This window comes from Mustelus asterias, chromosome 6 (assembly GCF_964213995.1).
Source record: "Mustelus asterias chromosome 6, sMusAst1.hap1.1, whole genome shotgun sequence".
In the NCBI taxonomy this organism is placed as follows: domain Eukaryota; kingdom Metazoa; phylum Chordata; class Chondrichthyes; order Carcharhiniformes; family Triakidae; genus Mustelus; species Mustelus asterias.
Window position 1 is genome coordinate 40134621 of NC_135806.1, and position 20136 is coordinate 40154756.

At 43.3% G+C, this 20136-nt stretch overlaps 1 protein-coding gene across 12 annotated transcripts in view; it reads left to right on the forward strand.

The window, feature by feature from the left end:
* Positions 1-20136, forward strand: part of LOC144494813 (uncharacterized) — a 146751-nt gene that overhangs the window by 66851 nt on the left and 59764 nt on the right. For all 12 annotated transcript variants that reach the window (XM_078214186.1, XM_078214195.1, XM_078214188.1 and 9 more), the window contains 3 exons: positions 1532-1676; positions 14620-14730; positions 19722-19849. In XM_078214186.1, the coding sequence (XP_078070312.1) occupies positions 1532-1676; positions 14620-14730; positions 19722-19849 (384 nt within the window). The remainder of the gene's footprint in view (positions 1-1531; positions 1677-14619; positions 14731-19721; positions 19850-20136) is intronic.

Here is a 20136-nt window from a genome sequence, read left to right on the forward strand (position 1 = left end):
GGAACATAGTCATTTTCAATATTCTCAGTTAGATTAGTTGCCACTTGTTTCATTGCGGCTGACTTCATGTTGGAAAGAGCCATCTCCTCTTTTGGGCTGAGGAGATATAGGCTTCCTTGTCCACTGTATTGTGTGCTCTTGGCCTGCAAGAAAGATTGCAGAATACCTTTGATTGTGTAGTGATATACATGGTAACCAAATAGCTTGAGGTATGTAGAGCAGGGAGGGTGATGGGTGTGAGGCTGACAGCATTGATAGGTGTGTGGGAGTGAGGTGGAATACCTGAACATTGGGTGTGAGTTCTGTGTGAGGGCATAGTGCATTAAGTAACATGAGTGGTTGATGATGCAATAAGTGAAGATGCATTCACTGATCTTGATCACCCACATGAAATCATTAAACATTTTGTGGCACTGCTGCTAGGCCTACAGACCAGATTCTGAGGTCTGCCTCTGAGTGTCTACTCTAATTTCTTCACAGCCTGTTTCAGGATAATGGTATCTCTTCCTGTCCATCTCCACCTCTAATGTTCCCAGTGCTACGACAGTCACCTTAGCAATGTCTCTGGCCTGGTGTTCGAATTTATCATGTTTTAAATTCCAGAATTCTGTATAACTTCCTTTTAAATAAAGACTATTGCTGGAATTTACCACCTCGCCCCCATTGAGGTTCGTAAGTTCTTGCCCGAGACAAATGGAGATTCCGGGGCAGGCGTGCTGGTAAAATTCTGGCATAAATCCCTAAGAGCAGGCTGGCTGTACCACGAGCTATCATCAGAATGCTGATTGATCCCCTATTAGTGCAGAGGAAACTAACATTCAAAAGATGCTCAGAACCACACTACAATCGGAGTAATTGGAGCAAGCTGCCCACCTCCAATGCAACCTGTGTGGGCAGATTATGAATCATAGGCCAGCTGGATTTTTAGCCTTTTTTTGTACCTTTTTGGTACTTTGCTTCTAATCAAAAAAGTCAATTCAAATGAAATCCAATCATGGTCTCCACACGAGGGACAAACGAGATCCAAGCTGATAAAACTTTGCACCCCACCTTGGGTTCAATCAAGCAAGATCCACGCTGATTGGACATGGCATTGCACCCCCTCCTGGGCTTGATCTGATGCTTCATCTTAGCCAAAAGGCCGGGATGGCTTTGAAAAATTGCATCTGGTAAAGCCTTGGTTTTACCTCATTGGCTGCCCTGATCTACCCTAGCTGAGACAAACCACAATCACAAGCATCAGTACAACCCCAGTGCAATGGGCCAGTCTCATCCCCTGCCTGATCATTGTTTCACCTCTGCCAGCTGCAACTTTAACCCTCCAATCTTCTAGCAATTCATTTAATGCCAATAGAAAATGCTGAATTGTCTTGATAGCTAATTAGTGCAACATTTGCCCCCCCCCTCCCCAACATTCAAGTTTTCTAATAAAAACCTTTTTATTGGTCATGTTCTTGTAGTTACATTAGTCCAGTAGTAGTTAATAACTATGGCACCTAAACATGAAATTCTGTCTTTCTAACTTTATCAGGCTCGTCTCCAAAATAAAGAACGTACCATTCCCAGAAAGCACCAATGCAGCACAGCACCTCCTCCTGTTCATATCAGCACTAATCCCCAAGGCACTTGCATCGCTGTTGACCTCATTTACAGTGGAACTAGCTGGAAAAGACAAGGTACACTCATCTCTCCTTATATAGTTCCTAAGACCATGATCTAGATTGATCTCTCTCAGCTATAATTATCAAAGTGATTAGTTTACTGTTTGTTTCTGTGTATTTCTTCCTGCAAGTCTGACCATTTCTTTCTCATGTAGTGTAATACTGAGTGTTCTTTAAACCCGCAGTGTTTACTTGCCTATCCTTCTAGCAGTTCTTTCTGTACTGTGGGCTACTCCGATCAAAGTACCGACCACTGGTCATCAGACTATCTCTTTTTCTCCTCTATTCTGTAGCTTTATCTCTCTCACTGGTGTGTTTGAAGATGTCATCTTACAACTCTTTTGCAGGTAATTTTAGAACACTGATCTCTAAATATTCCAATTATTTGTATCGATATTCCAATTATTTGTATTGTGCAGTTTAGGTGAATTGGCCCTTCGTGTTCCAACATGGTTAGGGGGATTAGTAGGGTAAATATGTAGAACTACAAGGATAGGGCCTGGGTGGGATGCTCTGTTGGGGAGTTGGTGCAGACTCGATGGGCCGAATAGCCTCCCTCTACACTGTGGGTATTCTATGACTCCATGATGTAAACTAACATATAGGTTTATTTGATAATTAGTCATGATTTAAACCAGGCTACAAAATCAACCTGTAGATGTGTCAATTTATTTGTTTTTATTCATTCTTCTGCAGATTTTATCTGTGGAATTAATCATTTCTAATTTATTGACTTACCATTGGTGGAATTGCTAATTTAATTCACGTATGTAATTGCTGCAAGCGTTAGAGCATGTTTTCTGGGAAAGTTCAGCTGACTGGCACCTTGATACAAAACAACTTGCATTCATAGAACGCATAATGTAAAATGCCTGAAGCATTTCATGCGAACGTTACTAAACAAAATTTGACTGTCACGTGAGATATTGGGATAGGTGAGCAAAAGCTTGATTATAGAGGGTATATTTTAAGGAGGGAAGAGGTGGACAGATTTATGGAGTGAATTCTAGAGAGTCTTGGCAACTGAAGGAAGATTGCCAATGGTGGAGCGATTAAAATCTGGAATGCACAGGAGGCCAGAATTAGAGGAGCAAATGATCTGGGGAAAAATTTAACTATAACAAACACAAAAAATGACTTCCTTCAGGCTTGAGCCGTAAAGAATAATTTGAGTTTATTCATTAATACTATGCTCCCAGTGGGGCATTGTTCAACTGGTATTCTCTTTGAACACAGTCAATGCCAATCATTGTTTTTTAGTTTAGTTTATTTATTAGTGTTACAAGTAGGCTTACATTCACACTAATGAAGTTACTGTGAAAATCCCCTAGTCGCCACACTCCGGCGCCTGTTTGGATACACTGAGGGAGAATTCAGCATAGCCAATGCACCTAATCAGCACGTTTTTCAGACTGTGGGAGAAAACTGGAGCATCCAGAGGAAACTCTCTCAGACACTGGGAGAATGTGCAGACTCCGCTCAGACAGTGACCCAAGCCGGGAATCAAACCTGAGTCCCTGGTGCTGTGAGGCAGCAGTGCTAACCACTGTGCCACCGTGCAGCCAAATAGAGGTAAATCTATCTTCACTCTTTACTTCAAGCGCAGCTTCCCCATTCCTCTTCAATGTTGGGTACCAAATGTGCCAATTGAAGTATTGCAGCCTATTCAATTGAACTGGCAGAAGGACAAAATATTTAACAGCATCTTCAAAGCCCTGATGGCGGAGTGTGCTCAGTCTCTTAATTCTTAGCTTTTTGTTCTGGATTTATTTAATTAACTGACTTTAAATTCCCTAGCTGCTCTGGTAGAATTTGAACACATATCTCCAAATCATAGATTCAAGCCTATGGATTACTTTTCTTGTAACATAACCATTATGGTAATGTTCTTATAAGAGCTTGAGTATTACGATGGTGTCAAATCATTTTGCGATTTTTTTTTTTTCTCCCCCAGTTGTAGAACAAAATGTAAGGATTTAAACTTGTACTAAACTCCAGAGTAAGAAAATTCTTGCTGAAAAATAGCTATATTGGCAAAAACGATGACCACTAATTTAGAATGCAAACAAATGAGGTTTATTGAACCATAAAGATTGATATTTAACAGTTAATCAGTTAAAGAATGGCACGATATACAAGTTCAACGTGCATATGTTTATCTTTCCCATGGATCCTGGGAGTTCTGGGTCTTGTCTTCTCTTGGTCCCCTCAACCTGGTTGATGACTTGCAATACCTTTTGAGATTTTAGTTTGGGCCAACTTAACTGTAACATGCAAACAGATCCCTTTTTAAGACTTCAACTCTAGCAGATCGTTTAACCCATAACTTCCCAGTCTACCTTAAGCTACCCATTTCCAAATTGCCTGCTAATCTCGATCTGCTGCATGCCCGCCATGTTTTCGTCCTTAAGAATGCCAACTTTGACTTTCTTAACAGCATAACCAAATTCATGAATCATCCCAATAATACATATTAAGACTTTTCATTGCTAAGCTTGTGTACAGTACAATTTGATTTTGTAAACCTTATTACATACTTGTACCAATGATGTGAAGTCTCAGCTCTTGCCGTAAGAGGGCCTCAGCAATATGCTAAAGCTGACTAGTGTATTTTTCTAAATGAATGCTGCAGCATTGCAAATTAACCAGTAGGTGGCATGCATGTTAAGTAGATTGCTGGTGCCGCATCTATGGCCTATGGAATTTCTCTCATCCACACATTGCTTGTCAGATTTTTCCCACCAGCTCATAAATTAGGAGGTACTCTTTTTTTCTTAAAATCAAGGTTTTTGAGTTTTTAAGTCAAAATAAGCACATCTCCTTGAAATCTACTGTGGTAAAACAGCACTGACCACAATTTGCTGGAAGGTGCACCATCATCTAAGTGACCATTAGCTTGACTGAGACCACAGAGGATGCCAATGTTACATCCTTTGTGCAAGTCTCCATTGAACAGGGAGCTTTGGTTCACTATTCCTCTCCATATACCTTCAGGTTGCTATCAGCTACAGTCCACATAAGCTATCTGACCTGTGACTATCAGAATTACAATCACAATGAACTTGGAGAAAAGCCTCTGGTAATGTAAAGAGAATTTTCTGTGATTCTGTCCTTCCAGGCCCATTGGACCTCTTCTAGGCCTTCTGCGCATTCATGCTTGCTACTCCTGGTGAGGCTAGCACAGGGCAACGAACGTCAAGGTGCCCAAATGGTATCAGTGGATCCCAACATCTAAATTTCAGTCAGAGCCTTACTTGGGACAAGTGCTACTGACTGCCCAAACCACACAAGGCAAGCGCAATGCTAACATGGCCTCCTTCTGTACCGTAGGGATTCTATGATTCTATAAATGAAACAAAAGTTAGTTGCTAATATTTTAACCCACTTGCACCCCATTTTCATTGAGTGCTGGGTGGATCAATGTGGTGACTAATATGAGGTCTTAAGTTCTTGGAGGAAGTAATGAAATGAGGTGATCACTATTGACAATGCTCCAACCCACCCTCCCAGGGATGACAGCATTCAGTCAGGTGTCCAATACATATGCAAAGTCAGTAATGATAACTCAAATTATTATACTTGATCAATTCTATCATCACATCAGCCTCCCCCATGCCAAACACATCTGTCCTGTATCACCCCTTTGATTCCATTCTGTGCATGCCCTCCCAAGCCATCTTTGAAATTCAATCCATTCTTCCCATGCCAAACCCTCACTTCTGCCATGCCATTCCATCTCCATCTCTTCACATTTTCGTATTGAGCCTGACAACTAGCTCCCTCTTGCAAGCGCATGTTGAAAATCATCTAATTAAAATTTCAAATGACAAAATGTAGCAAGATCCTGACTTTGCTTCTTAACAGAGTCGGGAGAGGAGAGTACCTTGGCAGTCCTAATTGTCTATCTTTCCCATGCCATTCTACCCACGGCTTCAGTGCCATAAAGAGAGTGACATGCTGACAGTGTGACACTCTAGAGTTGCTGACAACAGATTTACCCACTGCACCCATAGAGGGCGATGCACTGAAGGAATGACTGCTGTTAGGTTAATGGGTCTTGTGTTGTTTGGTGAGGTTTTTCTGCACCTGTGGGATTACAGTTGGTCAAGTAGATACTTTAAATCTTTACTGGTACACTGAGTACCTGAATATTGCAAGTATAACAATTTTTGATGCGACTGATGAAAAGGCACCTGGAGTAAGATCCTCTCTCCCACGTGCCTCGACATGCAGCAACTCAACCCACTGACTCGTCAAAAATGCAGACACAAAAACTTGAATATTATTATAGATCAGTATTTAATATGTTAACAGAAAATGTGCCAAAGTCAAATCTGAAGTAAAACATGCTTTCCAGTTTGTATGATGCTATGCTTATAGTGAATTTATTATTGAAATAAAGGAGGTTTGGAACATCGGTCACATTTGCCCCTGAATTAAGTGGAGTTTGACATGATGTATTTAATTCCATATTGAAGTGACTGCATTCCTCAATGGGCTTGAGTTTTGAAAGATGATTACCATACATGTAGTCACTCTTTCTAGATAGTTAACTAGAATCTTTTATTGCATGCTTTTCAGAATACTAATTCTATTGTGTATTTGGAGACATGACACTTGGTAAAAATGAACGGACCTTTATTTGTGGTTTGGGTTCACTCTCCTGTCTGCTGCTTTTCTCCCTTTTCCGCTCTACATCTCATTATGTTGATTGTGCATGTGAATGGGTCAAACCTCGCAAGAATACTTCCTTGCAGGGCTCTACAGTGAGCCAAAAGACAAATACATAACATTTCCTTACACCCCCCCCCCCCCCCCACCTTAATTTAAACATCCCCAAAACAAGTTCAACATAACAATAGTCAATGAGTGAATCACTACTGCAAATATCAGGTGGTCTGGAGGTCATCGTTCTACAAACAGTTGACGGCGAACCTCTGGTGTTTTCCTCTTCACTGTGATGTGAACCTCTGGTGTTTTTGTCTTCGCACTGGCATCAGTGGCGGTTGGTTTTAACTGGCGTTGACTTAGGAACTAGAGGTTGTCTCTGTGCCTGAATAGGGAGAGTGAGGTGTTGACTTCCTCAACGTTATCTGGTGATGTAGGGGTCATAGAAAGTCCTGACTCGCTAAGTCGGAACCTGAATTCTTGACAGGCTCCAATCTTGACAGATCTGTTTGCCCAGCTAGTAATTGGACTGCATGTCTCCTCCAGATAATGTAATCTGAGGTCTGGACAGTATAAGAGACAGGTCCAGTCTGCACAAGGATTGTGATTGAAACCCATTCCTGGCCAAAACTCTTTATCATTGGTGGAAAACTCTGTGCTTTGCCTTGCTTTGATGCCATTCTACTTGTGCTTGGTGTTGTCGTTGCACAATCTCCTTGGTTTTTGGAAGTTACAGAAGATTGAATGCAGAATGCACTCAGCTTTTCATCATGAGTAATGCAGGAGAGGTCTTAGTCGTGGAATGCGCAGTAATCTGATAGACCAGTAAGAATTTATCAAGACATTGAATAAGCGAACCTTGTTCTTTGGTTGCTTTCAAAGTATCTTTCATGGTTTGGATGAATGTTCTGCTAATTCATTAGTAACAGGGTGCTATGGCACAGATGTAATGTGTTGAATGCCATTTTCTTGTACGGAGTTCTCAAAATTGCGAGTCTAATTGTTGTTTACCAGTTGTTCTGGAAAGCCAAAGCGACTAAACACTACTACTAGCCTTTCAATGATCTCAGTGATCTCTGGCCATTTGGTGTGAGCGCTAACAGTTACTAAAAACATGTGTCCTTTAAAAGGTTCTGCAAAATCCACATGTTGCCAAGCCTCTTCAGGCTATTCCCATGGATGCAGCGGTGCTAAGGGTAGCAGGTTTGTTAGCTTTGCACAGGAAGAACATGTTCTAACTTTTTCTTCAATCTCAGCATCAAGTCCAGGCCACTAGAAATAACTCCTTGCCATTTTGTTTCATTCATACAAATCCTTAGTGGCCTTCATGTAGCTTCTCTAACACCAGTTTCCTCAATAGTGGCAGAATAATCATTCTGAGCCCCTATTGAAAACACCCTGACTGCACTGAAAACTCCATTCTCCTGGACTTTCAGGCTAGGTGTTGGACCTGAAGTCTTTCTTTGTAAAACCATGTCCATCACTTCTCACAATGACAGGATCATTCCGAGTGTGTTTTTCACTTGCCTAGTGAAAGGCATTGTTCAAAGTAGAATGTATTTCCCTTCGAGCAGTCTGAAGAACTGCCAGGTAGTGGTAATCGTCAAAGTCCATCCACGTTGCAATGTTACATAGATTGGCAGTATTTAATGATGTGTGTGCAGATAAGAGCAATGTCCAAATTTGCATCTTACTTGCTGCAAGTGACGGAATTTCCGTGTGTGGCCCAAAAATGGTAGTGAGTTAGCAATAGCCCATATGCAATGTAAACTCTCTCCACTGCAGGAACTGATGGCATTTCTTGGCTCTGAAGATGATTCCCAGTGCTTCCCATTCAATTTGGGCATTGTTACTCTCTGCTTTGCTTAAGTTTCAAGAAGCAAAAGCAATGGGTCTTTCATCACCCGATGGCATGACATGAGACACCACAACCCCACGCCATGGGGGAAGCATCACAAACTGACTATAAGGGTGAAAAGTAGGATCAAAGTACGTGAGAGCTTCAGTCTTAAGTAATGTTTCTTTAGTTTGCTTGAAGGTGTTATTGCATTGGTCTGACCATTTCCACATCTTGTCTTGGCACAAGAGGTTATGTAATGTTTTCAGTGTTGTTGCCAAGTTTGGGACAAATCTTCCATGATAATTCAACAATCCCAGGAAGGAACGTAACTGACTTCTGTTCTGAAGTGCAGGTGCTTCAATAAGGGCCTTAACCTTAGAAAGAGATTTATGAATGCCAGTTGTGTCAAAGCACGTCTCAAGTACTCCAGAGAATTGGAAGAACTCGCACTTGTCCTTATGGACTCTCAGACCATAGTCTTCCAATCCCTGGAGAGTAGCATCCAAGTTTTGAATGTGTTCCTCTTCATCTAGGATGTCAGATAACACTGGACTCCAATCAGTCTGATCAGGATCTGACCCATTGCCCTTTGAAACAATGCAGGATCAGATGTGATACCAATTGCAGTCTTTGGGACTGGAACAAGCCCTTTTGCATCACAATTGTCAGAAATTCCTGTGACGACTTGTCCACATTTTTTTGCTGAAACTTTGGCTTGCTGCCAATCCTGCAAACCAGTTCTCAGTGTGAGGTAACGGGTACTGTTCAATGCATAACACTGGATTTATGGTGACCTTGAAGTCCCCTCAAATCCTCAGGGATCCATCTTTCTTGATGACTGAAACAATAGGCATAGTCCATTCGCTGATGCCAACAGGTTCCAAAATTCCAGTTTTCACAAGTCAGCCTCCACCTTCGGCCTAATAGCGTATGATGCAGACTGCCTTCAAACATTTTTGCTTGGCTTTCATCTTTTATTTTTTAGTTTGACTGTAATGTTCTTCATGATCCCTCGTCCTCCATTGAAAATAACAGTGTGCTTTTTAAAGACTTTCAGAAGATGAGCCATTCTCCAATGTCCATCATGTGGACTTCAGCCCAGTTCAGTCAAATTTTCTCCAGCCATGCACGACCCATCGGGGAACCACTTCTGTGCACATCTTCAGCCCTATCCTTAATGGCTTTAAGGAAACGTGTTTGAGTTTCTCATTGTTGATAGTCTCTGGCACCAGCGAGACTGCTGACCCAGTGTCAACTTAAATTTTTATTGGGCATCCTTCCAGCACTGGAGTGACCCAGTATCTGTCTATAGTAACGGTGATGATCACATGTAGTGATAGCTCCTTTTTTGACTTTGTCACTATGCTCTTCTCGACCCTGTTGTACAGCATGGACATTTTTCCTTTTACTTAGTTGTCTTGATTTGTTGTTTTTATTTGTCCTTTTTTCCATAGCTCCAACATTCTACACATTTACACCAGCATTCAGCAGCAGGATGCCCTGACTTTATGTAGATGGGGGTTTCCTCTCGAGGCTATGTATTTGCTTAGACCTCTTCACCGCACAGGACCTTCAACCGATGCTATACACTAGACATTTGCTTAGACTTAAGCTAATACAGAGACTCAAAATGCAGTGTACTGATTTTGAAGACGTGACTTTATTTAATGAAACGATCGAATGGGAGAATGATATGAGGAAGCCCTGCACTCGAGGTTAAAAAATACAGGCAGTCGGATATCAGTCTGAAGAACAATGTCCCTGTGAAGGCAATTATACATTCCCAAAATCATATTGCCACCTTTCCGGTAGACATAATCCAATAATCATTAATACAAATCAGTCAAAATCATCCTGTTGTTAACTCCAGCCAATAACAATACACATCCTGACCTCATAGGATTTCATTTGTCATTAATTACGGACGTTACCTCCCTTGTGTTGCCCAACAATATGGGACACTGGACAGTGAAATGAAAGAATGATTCCCACCGAACTGAACCCACGTGACTTTCGTCCGACCCTGAGGAATTCTTTGTCTGCTCGCCACCTGCATTATCTCTCGGAGTTGTATGACCCTATTCATAAGGCTAACATTGATAGCCATCTTGTACCCGACCACTGCTGATAGCGTTGCTGCTTTCAATGGAACTATTGTTCCTTTCCTTTCCCACCAGGGCCTGCTGTATTTTGTCACTGACTGACGTTTCACAAAATGTAACCAAAAGCAAAACACATCCATCTTGTGAATTCAAAATGCATGTTTTAAATGAGAAATATTTGTTAAATATACAGAGCTGTCTTCTATGGCAACAGCCCTGGCTGGCTTATGTTGTAAGAAGTCTCTCAACACCAGGTTAAAGTCCAACAGGTTCATTTGGTAGCACAAGCCACCAGCTTTTGGAGCGCTGCCCCTTCATCAGGTGAGTGGGAGTTCTGTTCACAAACAGGGCATATAAAGACACAAACTCAATTTACAAAATAATGGTTGGAATGCGAGTCTTTACAGATAATAAAGTCTTAAAAGTACAGACAATGAGTGGAGAGAGGGTTAAGCACAGGTTAAAGAGATGTGTATTGTCTCCAGCCAGGACAGTTAGTGAGATTTTGCAAGCCCAGGCAAGTCGTGGGGGTTACAGATAGTGTGACATGAACCCAAGACCCTGGTTGAGGCCATCCTCGTGTGCGGAACTTGGCCATCAGTCTCTGCTCAGCGACTCTGCGCTGTTGTGTGTCGGGAAGGCCGCCTTGGAGAACGCTTACCTGAAGATCAGAGGCAGAATGCCCATGACCGCTGAAGTGTTCCCCAACAGGTAGAGAACACTCTTGCCTGGTGATTGTCGAGCGGTGTTCATTCATCCGTTGTCGTAGCGTCTGCATGGTCTCCCCAATGTACCATGCCTCAGGACATCCTTTCCTGCAGTGTATCAGGTAGACAGTGTTGGCCGAGTTGCAAGTGTATGTACCGTGTACCTGGTGGGTGGTGTTCTCACGTGAGATGATGGCATCCGTGTTAATGATCCGGCACGCCTTGCAGAGGTTGCTGTGGCAGGGTTGTGTGGTGTCGTGGTCACTGTTCTCCTGAAGGCTGGGTAGTTTGCTGCGAAGAATGATCTGTTTGAGGTTGTGCGGTTGTTTGAAGGCAAGAAGTGGGGATATGGAGATGGCCTTGGCGAGATGTTCGTCTTCATCAATGACATGTTGAAGGCTCCAGAGAAGATGTCATAGCTTCTCTGCTCCGGGGAAGTACTGGACGACGAAGGGTACTCTTTCCGCCGTGTCCCGTGTTCATCTTCTGAGGAGGTTGGTGCGGTTTTTCGCTGTGGCGTGTCGGAACTGTCGATCGATGAGTCGAGCGCCATATCCTGTTCTTATGAGGGCATCTTTCAGCGCCTGCAAGTGTCTGTTGCGATCCTCCTCATCTGAGCAGATCCTGTGTATACGGAGGGCTTGTCCGTAGGGAATGGCTTCTTTAACATGTTTAGGGTGGAAGCTGGAGAAGTGGGGCACCGTGAGGTTATCCGTGGGCTTGTGGTACAGTGAAGTGCTGAGGTGACCGTCCTTGGTGGAGATGCGTGTGTCCAAGAATACAACCGATTCCGGAGAGTAGTCCATGGTGAGTCTGATGGTGGGATGGAACTTGTTGATGTCATCATATAGTTGTTTCAGTGATTGTTCACCATGAGTCCAAAGCAAGAAAATGTCATCGATGTATCGAGTGTATAGCATCGGTTGAAGGTCCTGTGCGGTGAAGAAGTCTTGTTCGAACCTGTGCATGAAGATGTTGGCATGTTGAGGTGCGAATTTGGTCCCCATGGCTGTTCCAAGTGTCTGGATGAAGAACTGGTTGTTGAAGGTGAAGACATTGTGGTCCAGGATGAAGCGGATGAGTTGTAAAATTGCATCTGGAGATTACGACGATTGCATTGCTGCAACTGCCTCAGTACTCAACGCCGACAACTGCCAAATCTCCCCTGATGAAGGAGCAGCGCTCCGAAAGCTGGTGGCTTGTGCTACCAAATAAACCTATTGGACTTTAACCTGGTATTGTGAGACTTCTTACTGCGTTTAACACAGTCCAACGCCAGCATCTCCACATCATGGCTTATGTTCCCATAATCCAAGATCATTCATTCTAAAATTAGTGTTGTGTTAGTGTTCCTCAACCTATGGTTGTGTTAATTAGCCTAATTAGCCCTCCTACATCACTTTGCACACTGGTAATATGTACGGGCCCCGGCGGCTGTGGGTGTCGATTCAGCGGACACTTGTGCACCAGGTGGATGAATTCAATTGCTGGGCTTCCTTTGCTGCCAGCTCCACAGAAACAGTGATTTCAATGGCTTTCTGCAGAGTGAGATTGTGCAATTAACAGACGTTTTTTGTGTTCCTTTGTTGCATAGACCACAAATAAGTCTGTCATGAATGGTGTCATTAAGCGTGTCTCTAAACTCACAATACTCTGCAAGTCTTTTAAGCACTGCAACAAATTGTGTATTGACTCCCCCTCCGCTTTGCTGCTTTTATGGAATCTGAAGCGCTCTGTAATCACCAGGAGTTTAGGTGGAAAATGTGCTTGTGAAATTTCCACAATCTGCTTGTACATTTTAGTGCCTGGCTTATCAGGTTGCACAAGACTGGAGGAGATAGCTTTTCCTTCCATCACACTCAGAAAATATCTTCATCTGTTGTTTGCCAACACAAAATAGTCAAAACATTAATTATATGAACTCCATATTTTTATCCAAAGCTCCAACAATGCTGAAAACGCCCACCATGTTTTCCTCATACAGGTTTCCCATGTGTGTATTTTACAACCACGTTTCCAGCAGCTACCAAACTCCTCAGGCAGTGACCCAAGGCTGGAATAGAAACCCAGGTCCCTGGCACAGTGAAGCACTAGTGCTAGCCACTGTGCTGTCCCTTCCATCTGACTTTTCTTAAACTTCTTTCAAGTTCAGCAAGCGCACGTCCATTATTCTTGTCTCCAGTTTTGTTGTGTATTTGGAGACATGACACTTGGGAACACTTTGGTAACAATGAATGGAACTTTATTCGTGGTGTGTGTTCACTCTTGTGTCTGCTGCTTTATTTTCTGCTATATCTCATTATGTCGACTGCATGCATGAACAGGTCATGCCTTGCGAGAATACTTCCATACATACATTACTACAGCAGGGCTCTACAGTAAGCCAAAAAACATACAATACAAATTCCTAACACTGAAAATTCAGGACAGGTACATCAGATGTCTCAACTTCTTCTGAGCACAGTGCTGTTACTGTGAATTTGAGCTGATTTTCAAAAGCCTACCCTTATTTGATCAAATTTCACAAACTCTGAAGAGCAGCAAGTTCTCCAGTCAGCTGGTCAGCATTTAATCTCCCGCCACCAAAAACAAATTAACAGATCATTCATATAATTGCTGCTTGCAGAGCTGAGCCGTGTGAGAATTGGTTGCTGCATTGACTTGGGATGGCAACTGCAGTTGAAAGAGAAAATCACAAGTAATTGCTTTGGGCTGATGTGACAGCAGAATAAATTATACATGGAATTATTCTGTATCCAGACAAGGATTGAGGTCACTCAAACTCACCAAATTGAACGTTTTTGGCTGGGTATGATTTCATGGAGTTTCCAAAGATTTTAAAGTTAAAGTATATTTATTAGTGTCAGAAGTTAACACCGCAATGAAGTTGCTGTGAAAATCCCTAGTCGCCACACTCTGGCACCTGTTCGGGTACACTGAAGGAGAATTTAGCACCTCTTTTGGATGTTAGGAGGAAACCAGAACACCTCGAGGAAACCCACGCAGACATGGGGAGAACATACAGACTCCGCACAGACAGTGACCCATGCCGGGAATTGAACCCGGGTCCCTAGCGCTGTGAGGCAGCAGTGCTAACCGCTATGCCATCGTACCCCCAGAATATTCTGTAATCCAACATTGAAATGTCTAGCTAACAATTTCTCTGGAATAGTGCAGAATGAAACTTGTGTACAGAATAGCAACCATTACACAACAGAAGAGCAGAAAATAGTAGTCTCACTGCCAGATGGCCCTTCTACATGTGTGTTTCAGTTGAAGAATTGGTAGCTATAGTACATGGCCTTGCCCCAATCTGGTAAGGTTCATAGCAGCAATAGAGCTTGCAATTTCTATCCTGTAGTGTTTTGGATGACACCTCCTCCCCCTCCAGGTACTATGCCCTAAGAGGACATTGGTTTTGACTGACCAGAAAAAAACTCTTGCTCTTATTGCATACCATTGTGTGTATCAAAAGGACTTGCAGGCTGATGATCAGTCTTTTTAGCCATGTTATGAAAACATCCTCCGTGGCCATCAAGTCCTGAAGTATACTTGAACCCAGAGCTTCTAATCCAAATGTAGGGATGGTACCACTGTGTCACATGCTCTCCTTTGATGTTGGTACATTTGTCTTTCATTAGATCAATATTCGTAAACGTGCTCAAGAAAATGAAGATTACTTGAACCATGTGCTGCTAGAGGTTGAAAGACTCTGGCCATCCTTTATTGGCGGTCGAAGAATTGCAAAACAGGTATTGACTTTCTTGTAGCTTTTTGGTAACAAATGTATTTATAATGAAATCTCTTGGAATCTGATAGCACAGATAGAAGGTGCATGCCCATTGTGCTGTGCCAGGCCTTTGAAAAGGTTATCCAATTAAATCGCAGAATCACCCATCTAGACATGTCCTTGATTTTAAAATCTCATTCTCATGTTCAAATTCCTCACAGCCTCAACTCTCCCTATCTCTAACTTCCACCAGCCCTACAATTTGAGAACAATGCTGTCCCCTTATTCTGATCCGCTATGCAACCCCAATTTGCATTATCCCACATTGATGGTTGTCCCTTCTGCTGCCTGGGTCCTAAACTCTGAAATTTGCTAACTAAATCCCTCTGCCTCTCCATATCCCCTCTTTTTAAGATACTAAACCTATGTCTTTGATCAAGTATTTCTACACCTATCCTAATGTCTCCTTCATTGGATTGGCGTTGAGCATTGTCTGATTCCACTCCAGAGGAGCTTTTACAATGTTTAAAAACCATTCGATATTTATGTGATTATGCCATGCTGGTAATGGATCATCATAAGATTCAAGTGCAGATCAGAGAGAAAGTTAGAGCACTATAGCTCCCAATTCTGCAACCAGAGCACGCGTGCAACAAGGGTCCAAATTTCCTAATCCATATTCACTGCTGCCTATTGCAGGAGTGGAAACTTGATTGGGGAGTTTCAAACGTGAAGCTCCAGAAAAGATTGGCTTGGATTTGGGAAGCTACAGCAAGCTCAAGGACTTTAGAGAGGTTGGGGAGAGAAATGCAGTAAAGGATGGAGTGGGGTTAAGGATTTTTTTTTTGAGGACAGCAGATTTTAAGGAGGGACCTTGCCATCATGCATAGCCTTTCTGCTCTAATAATGTCAAACACAAGTAAGGAAATCGGGTTTCCTTCCCTGCCATAGTACCGAAACAACTCAGTAACAACTTTACGTAAATGATTTTGAGTTGGGGACCAAGTGTAGTGTGTCAAAATTCGCAGATGACACCAAGATGGGTGGTCGGGCAAAGTGTGCAGAGGACACTGAAAGTCTACAAAGGGATATAGATAGTCTAAGTGAGTGGGCAAGGATCTGGCAGATGGAATATGATGTTGGTAAATGTGATGTAATCCATTTTGGTAGGAATAACACAAAAATGGACTATTATTTGAATGGTAAACAATTGCAGCATGCTGCTGTGCAGAGGGACCTGGGTGTCCTTGTGCAGGAATCGCAAAAGTTGGTTTGCAGGTGCAGCAGGTAATTAAGGAGGCAAAAGAAATGTTGTCCTTCATTGCTAGAGGGATGAAGTTTTAGAACAGGGAGGTTGTGTTGCAGCTGTATAAGGTGCTGTTGAGGCCGTACCTGGAGTACTGTGTACAGTTTTGGTTACCTTACTTGAGAAAGGATATACTGACACTGAAGAGAGTGCAGAGGAGATTCCGGAGTTGAGAGGGTTGGCTTATGAGGAGAGACTTGAGTAGACAGGGACTACACTTGTGGAATTCAGAAGAACGAGGGGAGATCTTATAGAAATATATAAGATTATGAAGGGAATAGATAAAATTGAAGCAGGGAGTTTGTTTCCAATGGCGGGTGAAAGTAGGACTAAGGGGGATGGCCTCAAAATAAGGGGGAGCAGATTTAGGATTGAGTTGAGAAGGAACTTCTTCACACAAAGGGTTGTGAATCTGTGGAATTCCCTGCCCAGTGAAGCAGTTGAGGCTACCTCATTGAATGTTTTTAAGGCAAAGATAGATAGATTTTTGAACAGTAAAGGAATTAAGGGTTATGGTGAGCGGACGGGTAAGTGGAGCTGAGTCCACCAAAAGATCGGCCATGATCTTATTGAATGACGGAACAAGCTTGAGGAGCCAGATGGCCTACTCCTGCTCCTAGTTCTTATGTTCACTATCTTTTACAGCCTTTCTCAATCTGCTGCAATAAGCAAACAATCTTCCTTCAATGCCTCTCCACTCATATCCAGATGGTGAGATTGCACTGGCCTAGATCTGTTCTGATCCAGAATTAATCTTTTACGTCAGACAGTTACATCAGCCATTCACCATCAGATAGTGAGCCCAGCTCATCTGCCAAAACTGTTCACTATTGCAGCTTATCCTGAAATGTGGATAACCCCAGCCTTTTTTTTCCTATCTTAAACCCTCTTCCCATCTCCTCCACCTTCATCTTCGACACAATGTGCAAGGAAATCCTGAGCTTTGTATCTAATTAGTTGCTTTTGCTGTTTCCCTCCCCTGAGTTCTCCAAATCAGATAACTTCTAAGGTTTGCCCCCCCCCCGTCCTAGCTCTGAACATGCAACTTTTTCTAGTTCCTCTCCTATCACCCCTCATGCCCTCTGAGCTTATCTTCTCCATGTAACCTACCTCTTACTCCCTCAACTCTGTTTCCACTGAACTGCAGATCACCAGCTTACATTCCTGGCTCCCATGTTAGCTGTTATCATTAATAGTTCTCTCCTTGGGTACGGTCTACCCTTCTCTGCTTCAAATCTGCCGTTGTCCTCAAAAAAGCCAACCCTGGACCTCTCCATCCTTGTAAGCTATCACATTCTTTCCAACCTCTTGAAAGTCTTTGAACTTGTTGCTACATCCTAAATCCACGTCGATCTTTCCTGGAGCTTCATGTCTGAAACCTTCCAATCAGGTTTCCTCCCCTGCCATAGTGCCGAAACAACTCAGTAAACCATCTCTCGACCTGCTGCTGTAAGCACACAATCCCACTTCAATGTTTCTCCAGCTTTACCCAGATTGGTAGGACTGCACTGGCCTAGATGCGTTCCTCTATAATTGTAGCCACAGGAGTTTCCTGCAATGGCTTTACTTCCTCTTCTGCATCTTTACTTGTATCCCCTAAGGATCTATCCTTGACCCTCCTATTGCTAATCTACATGCTGCTCCTTAGCAACATTATCTGAAAGCAATGTCAGTTTCCGTATGTATGCTGACACCCAACTGTACCTCAAAAGCACCTCTCTTGACCTCTCCACTGTCTAAGTTATCAGAGTGTTTGTCATTCATCTAATACTACACATCTGAAATTTCTTCCAACCAAATATAACCAAAGCCATTGGAGAGCGATTTTCCCATCCCGCTGTGCTGATTTTTTTATCGAGGTGAGATGGGAGGTTTAAACAGGGCCAGATTAGCATGATCTGCGCTGGGCGTTGGCCCCAAATGTGTCTCCCAGCGCCGGATTTCCGGTGTCATCAGTTCCACCTGGAAGCTGCATAATGCATGCACATGGTAATTTTAACATACTTTAAATATAATTAGCGGCACCGGGATTGAAGTCTTTGGGCCCGCTAGCCTCCCCCCACCCCGACCAGGAGTATTTCACTCCAACAGGGTTTACAGTGACTCCCCACTTGCGGGGATCTAGTGGCCCGATCCCGCTGGAGTGAAGGGGGGCAATTGGGGCCAGACGGAGGGTCATGTGAGGGGGGTTGCTCCCTGGGCATTGGCACCTTAGCAGTGCCAGCCTGGCCGCCCAGCACTACCCAAGGGACAAAGTGCCAATGCCTGGGGGCACCTTGGCACTGCCCATTGGGCATCGGGCAGTGCCAAGGGGACGGAGCCTGATGGGGTGATCATTGTGAGTGGAGGGTCCCACTGCCACTCTGCAGTCAGGATCAGTGGAGACGGGAGGGAGACCGGTGATTGGGGTGGAGGAGGGGGACAAGGGTATCAGGACTGCCGTTGGGGGAGATCAGGGGGTTGGGTGCTGGAGATCGGGGCCAGCTGGGAGTGAGGGGAGTCAGGGCTGGCCCGGGCATGTTCAGGGGGCCAACGATCGGGCCATGGTGGGATGAGAGGGCCGGCGTTGTGGGGATCACGGGGCTGGCCGGCAAGCAGGAGGCCGGCAGACGTGTGGCGATCTCTGCGCTGGCAGATTGGCGCATGCACAGTGGCCCGCTCAGCGTTATACTGCTGGCATCTCCAGCAGGAATAGGCCCTGCCGATTTCCAATGTGATTTACGCGAGTGCACTCAGCCGTGTACAGAGTGTCGGAGATTCTTCTCTGAACTTCCACTGAAAAAAAGTGTGATTTACTCCAGTTTTCACGCAAATTCGACTCTTAGAATTTTTTTGGGAGAATCGCCCCCAATTGCCTTTAGTCTCAGTCACAATCCCTCTTCCTGCCAATTGTCCAAGGTCGGATCTGACTATCTAACCCTGGTGTCATATTTGAACCTGAGATGAGCTTTCAATCACATCCACACCTATTTCGATCTCTATATGTTTATGGGCCTCAGCCCATTTGCTGCTAAAATTCTCAATCATACCTTTGACTTGACTATTGCAAAACACTCCTGGCCAATGTCCTATGATCTACTCGCTGTTTTGGATGATCTCGATTTACAATGTTGTCCATGTCCTAACGCCACTCCCATCACTGATCTACCATTGGTTCTTTGCTAAGCAGCACCTTGATTTTAAAATTTCCATGACCTTGCCCCTCACTGATTTTGTAACTGCGCTAGCTTTACAATCTTCACATATCTGCATATCTGTAAGTCTGGCCTCTTGAACATCCATAATTTTAATCACTCTGTCATTGGCAACCGTGCCTTTAGTGGTGTAGACCCTAAACTCAGAAATTCCCTGCCTCTCTCTTTAAGATGCTCCATTATACCTGCCTCTATTCAAGATTTTGTCATCTGCCTTGATTCTTCTAGTTTCGGTTTCACACTTTGCTTGATGACAATCCTGCAAAACTGTTTGGGATAAATTATCATGATAAAGATTGATATAAATACAAGTTGTTGGTATTAAGTGGCTGCAGCTTTTGCCTCTAAGAGGAGTGACAGTACTTCAAAGATAATTCATGGGAATGTCCTGAGAAATGTGATATGGTGCTGTACATCGATGTGCAAGATCCTTGCCTTAAACTAAATTTTAAAATAGCCTTTATAAATTGAGGATGTTTTTAAATCTTTGCTTTTATGTGCTATTTCTGACAGGACACCACACTATGTGGTTACATGGTCCCAAAGGGTTATTTAGCATTGTTCGTCGCCTTTGCTGTCCACAGGGATCCTGAAATCTTTGAAGATCCCGATGAATTCCAACCAGAAAGATGGTCTGGCAGGTTTGTACTATTTTTAAAGTATACTTGTGGTATATATGCGTCTGAATTGGGGAAAGGCCAATTTCAATATCATTAAACAGGATCTGGCAAACATAGACTAGGAGCACTTACCTGCAGGTAAATCTACATTTGAAAATTGGGAATCTTTTAAAAGTTAAATAGAGAGTTCAGTGCTAACGTGTTCCTCTAAGAATGAAGAGCAAGAGCGGCTAGTCGCGGGAACCCTGGATGTTAAGGAATATTGAGGGTTTGATTAAGAAAAGAAAGCATATGTAATATAGAACACT